The sequence below is a fragment of the Gekko japonicus genome, unplaced genomic scaffold (genome assembly GCF_001447785.1).
Source record: "Gekko japonicus isolate JY-2015 unplaced genomic scaffold, Gekko_japonicus_V1.1 scaffold1798, whole genome shotgun sequence".
NCBI classification, from domain to species: Eukaryota; Metazoa; Chordata; class Lepidosauria; order Squamata; family Gekkonidae; genus Gekko; species Gekko japonicus.
Genome location: NW_015170336.1, coordinates 192,212 through 197,850, shown reverse-complemented (window position 1 = coordinate 197,850; position 5,639 = coordinate 192,212). Strand labels below are relative to the sequence as shown.

The 5,639-nt window shown below is 43.4% G+C and overlaps 1 protein-coding gene across 1 annotated transcript in view; it reads right to left on the bottom strand.

The window, feature by feature from the left end:
* Positions 1-641: 641 nt before the first annotated feature.
* Positions 642-5,639, bottom strand: part of MOB3B (MOB kinase activator 3B) — a 157,172-nt gene continuing 152,174 nt past the window's right edge. The window contains exon 4 of the mRNA XM_015418151.1: positions 642-1,316. Within this exon, the coding sequence (XP_015273637.1) occupies positions 1,287-1,316 (30 nt within the window). The 3' untranslated portion in view covers positions 642-1,286. The remainder of the gene's footprint in view (positions 1,317-5,639) is intronic.

The window sequence follows — 5,639 nt, the reverse complement described above, 5'->3', positions numbered from 1 at the left end:
AAAAAAAGGATTCAGCACTGCATCACTTCGCACAAGCCAGTCAAGCTAGGACTTGCTGCCAAGGAAACACAGAAATGAAACTCCAAAGGTTTTTGACCCAGGACCTCAGCTACTGGTTCCAAGATTTCAGTTAAGTCCTAATCCGATCTGGATAGCCATACTGCAGGCAGAAAAGAAGAACACAGCCAGCTAGAGGTGTTTTGAATGTAATCAATCAACATACTGAACATGTAGGCCATTTTTAAATGGAAAAGGGACTCAGCCATTCCACCTGCTTCTTTCCTGCTCATCTATAGTTATCTAGGATTGTGGTCCGAACTATTTATCTCATTTTCTAGTTAAAGGGTATGCCGGATCTTTGGGGTTCTCTTTTAAGCAAATGCCTGCCTGGCTTATTTTCTAAGCTAAACTGGAGATACCGAAACACTTCGCACAAGCCAGTCAAGCTAGGACTTGCTGCCAAGGAAACACAGAAATGAAACTCCAAAGGTTTTTGACCCAGGACCTCAGCTACTGGTTCCAAGATTTCAGTTAAGTCCTAATCCGATCTGGATAGCCATACTGCAGGCAGAAAAGAAGAACACAGCCAGCTAGAGGTGTTTTGAGTGTAATCAATCAACATATTGAACATGTAGGCCATTTTTAAATGGAAAAGGGACTCAGCCATTCCACCTGCTTCTTTCCTGCTCATCTATAGTTATCTAGGATTGTGGTCCGAACTATTTATCTCATTTTCTAGTTAAAGGGTATGCCGGATCTTTGGGGTTCTCTTTTAAGCAAATGCCTGCCTGGCTTATTTTCTAAGCTAAACTGGAGATACCGAAAGGGCAATCAGAAATTTTGCATTTGCTCTTAACACAGCTGTATCTACACAACAATGCATGTACCAACATGGTTTCATAACTCTTCCTTTTAACACTAAGGTCTGTTTCAAAAGTACAGCTGGAAATCCAAACTGCAATGTGGCTCTAGAGCGGGAAGGTGAATGGAAACCAATTCGTAGTCTGGTGAGCTCCTCCTTGGTTGTTCGGGGGATATGGAAATAAAGTTGCTTCTTTCCTTTCTGAGAAATCTTCTTTCCAAGGAGGCGCCTAGCAGCATTTTTAGGGTTAAGAGCCTACTTGATGGTGGGAAGTGTCTGTGAAAGAAATCATCTTCTGGTCCTGACTTCCCGGCTTTTTAAGGATTAACAGGCAAGTTTTGCTCCTGAGGGCTGCTGAGTCCTCTAGCTCTTCAGTTAGTAGGAAATTGCATTTTCTTTCTTTCTTTCATTCTGTAGTGACTCTTCAATGACACATCCTGGCCGTCATCTCTTTCTGTGAAAAAAAGGAGAGAACGAGAAGGCAAAGGTTACTTTTTCTAATACGCCGCAAACCTGAGCATGGTTTTGCATTTGACACTAGGACCCACAGCGGTGTTGACTGTCTGACACTTCTGGATAACATTCTCTAGTTATCTGTGCTCTTCTTCTTCAAAGGACAATACCTGTAACTGGCCATTAGCAGGATATCCTTTATCAACACTGACAACATTCACACTTTATTATATTAATTTATTAAACTTTATTAAGATGCCTTGATACTGGAGTTGGTATTGTGTTAAATCCAGAGAGCTGTGGACGACTCAGTTGGGGCATGGAGTCCATCTACAGGGTGATTCTCCCAATTTATATGTAGGCCACAATACATGACTAGTGGCCTGTATTCAGTTTGGTGGATCATAAGTTGTGCAGGTGTCTCTTATACGAGCATGATTCATACGTGTTTTATGTTTGGTGTTTTATGTGAATAAGCCATGTGCTCTTGAACTCCCTCTCCTCTCCCTGTATACTCTTGGAGTCCATGTATTCTGATTTAATTCAAACCATAGTTTGCCATTATATCTGAACAAGCACTATGGATCGCAAACCAGAACTGCACACCTGTTTGTTTGGCATTTGAAACCTGAGACTCATTCATGCTTGTGACATGACTGAATTCTGAATCCTTGATTTTGTGTGCTCTTTCCCCTGCTCTTGTCACATGTAGAGCTGGAACTGAAGACATGATCATTTGGGAAGTCTTCCACGCTACTCCAATGTATTGTGATGTGCATATCCTAACAGATTGGAAGTTTCTTTCCCAATCTGGCCAAATGTGGAAGACTTTGTAAATGAGCAAGTTTTCAATTGCAACTCTGTGATACTACTACACTAGGGTTATGTTGAAGACTTTGTACATGAGCAAGTTTTCAATTGCAACTCTGTGCAAGCGGAGGAGAGAGAATGGAGTATGTGAGACTCAGGATTTAAAGCTCATGTTATGAGAACAAAACAAAACTGTAAATGTAGCCTTGGCTTTGAAGGGCCCTGCAAACCATAGTTTGTCAGTTTGGACATACTGGCAAAGTATGGTTTACACTGACTATTTAAGAGGGAAGAAGACATGTGATCGCTCATTCTTATAAACTATAGCAATGTCTTAGGACAAAGGGAATCAAAACCAAAATGTTTATTTTACATTGCGACGATTACAGTATCAATGTACACATAAAGAAGTTGCACATAAAACTTTTGTTCTTAGTGAGAGAACATCATTTACATATGTCTTCTAATTCATTCCATTTGTCATGGCTATAAGGAGCTGATTCAATTACTGTGAAAACGAAGTTTTTCATACCAAATAATTAAAATTATCATTTGCTTTCCATGAAAAGGTTATTAACTTTTTAATGGCTTGTTTCTCCCCCCTCCTCCTTCTTCCACACAGCCTTAGGATCCTACAATTTTTGGACAGAAGACTATGATCTACCTTCTGCCCAAGCATGCTCTAGATTTACCTGGTTGTAGGCATCTAACTTCTTTGCTAAAACAAAACAAAGCAAAGACAGAAAAAATAGTGATTGCAAGGATTCCTGCAAAAAATGCAAGACTAAGTAGATTTCTTACTTAGAAGATGCCTTTGAAGTAGGGCTGCCAAGTGGGGGGCGGGTAAACCCCCGCTTTGGAGGCCCGATTTCCGCCGCCGCAGAATCGGGCCTCGGGGGGAACTCCACCCCCCGAAGCGCAGCATGGCTGCATCACCGGAGGTGAGCGTCGTGTGATCACCACCCCCGTTTACCCGCCGGCACAGAGGGACGGACCTGTGGTGTGCTGCCGGCATGTCTGATCGCGTAATCGTGGATCAAACCGTGCCGGGGCAATTAGCCACACCCCCCCGCGATATCTGGCCCGTGTGATCGGGGCCTTTGTATATTTCTTACTTAGAAGATGCCTTTGAAGATGCCAGTATGCATTCTTGCTCTAACCATGGCATATCATGGAGATCTGATTTTTTAAAATCACAAAATATAGACCATGCAGACTGATCAGCAAATGCCTTATCTACAATCTCTTGCTATGGAAACAAGTGATTTACTTAACAGCCTTTTCCTAGATCTAGACGGTTGTCAGTGCAGTTCTCCATCGCATAGTTCAAGTGATGCTGATGTTTGCACTAAAAAATGAGCAGGACATGCTCTTTAGTAACTGCCTGAATATCCTTGACAGAGGGAGAAGCCACATGTGTGAGAGAGGGTGAGACCAATCCAGATCAGGTTTATGCAGTGTATTCAACAGGGCTTACTCCCATAAAAGTGTTGTTAGAGAAACAAAGAAGGCATGTCATTGGTTTTCTGTAAAATTTGTGAATTTATCTTCAGACCCAACATTACCTCATCCTTCTCTTACCTTTGTCTCTCCTATCCCCCCTTTACCTGACTTCCCCCCTTTACCTGACTTACCTCATCCTTCTCTTACCTTTGTCTCTCCTATCCTCCCCCCCTTACCTAACTTACTAGTTTCTCAGTACCCTCCCCAAAAGACCTGGCTCTCTTTGTTTTCATTCTCCTTCAAATCTGGTTTCTTTCTATTGATGTCATTTTTGGAGACATTTTAATCTTGCAGGCTGATTCCTGTTATTTTAAAAAAACAAAACTGTACAAGACCTTCTTGTTAGATACTTGGTATTATAGCAATTGCTATAAATGATTGTTAGAACCATTAACTACAACAATATGGTAGCGGGGACTGGTCATATGTAGGGGTTTCTGACAGAGACAGGATTCATGGGTTTACGGAATCTGACTTTTCCCAAAACACTTTGCCAAACACGGTCTATGAGTACTTTGACTTATATCCACTGGGTGGTGCCAGGCCTACTGGTATTGTTACATGGTGAGGAAAGGAAACAATGTCTGAAGCTTTCTTAATTACTGTTAGTTTGCCCACATAGCTGAAGCTGGCTTCCACTTCACAGTATCTTATCTGTTTCAAAGTGGCAGATGCAGTCTGTAAGAGAACCCAGAATTTAAGTGTTTGCATGCCAAAAAAGCCTTTGAGCTAACTCCTGCTCACCAGGAGAGGATCCTACAACTGTTTGCTTCTGTATCTTCCTCATGACTATTCTGTATAAACACAGGCATCCCGCAGAACTATGTCTCCCAAGCTGTCCTGGCACCAGAGGCATTGCTGTTGCCAGTGGGAGACAGGGAATTTTGTGCCAGAGGCCTCCATAGAAATATATGGTTTCTGCACCTACAGTCAGATAAGATGGGGGGAAAGAAAGGGACAGGGAGGGATTCTTCTCTGGGGCTATTTGTGCAAGTCAGAAGGAATCTTTGCAACCATGCAGCTTTTCTCAGATGGAAGATGAGCATTATGAGCGCCTGGTCATTACAAACCTCAGCATCACCACTAATTTGGATTTCAGAGGGGTGGTTCTGTTAGTTTGCGACAATAAAATAAAAGCTTTGACTTGTAATAGTTTTATGGTAGAATAAATCGAGTTAGCCTTTAAGGTGCCACCAGACTCCTGTTTAAAGCAGATTTCTCCCCTTCCCCAATATTTCTCTTGAGGGTTCTGGAACTGTGGGTTCTGTTTTTCCTCCTCAGACCTGTCACATACACCTTTGGGAGAGTATGGGAGCCAATGAGAAATGGGCTGCAATAACACACCATCTTCATGGATGATATGTGACCCCAGGCCTCTTGGAATGGCACTGAATCAGACTACTGGTCTATTGAGGTCAGTGCTGGCTACTCTGACTGGCAGTGGGTCTGGAGGGTGCCACCTTTCAATCTCCTACTGCCTGGCCCATGAAGTAGAGATGCCAGGGACGGAACTTACTACATGTAAAGCAGGTGCCCTGAACCATGACCCCTCCCCTTTGTTTGCTAGGTTGAATGGAGAAAAAGCTCTTTCTTCAGTCCACGGGAAGAAAAGCCAGAAAGGGTGTTTCTCTGCCAGCATGAGAGACAATGTGCTGTCACTGACTCTCAGGATATCTTTGAAGGCACTGTCTGCCCCCTTGTTGACATGACCCCTTAAAGAGTTATTGAACATCACATAGAATGAGGTGGAACACGCCCAGACTCTGCTACTTAAACCAATGTCAGCCATTTCCTAGGGGAATATCTTAGACTGAGTGGGTTTGACTCATTAGCAAACGCTGCTACTAGGGTTGCCAAGTGGAACTTACCTTGGTGGCGGGGGACTCCTGGGTGGATCCCGGAGCGCGCGCGCCACACACACGTCACCAGGAAGTGACGTTATGACGCCGGGCACACTGGGGGCGGGGCCACGACCATACAAGGGAAAACCATAGTTTTCCCTTGTATGGCT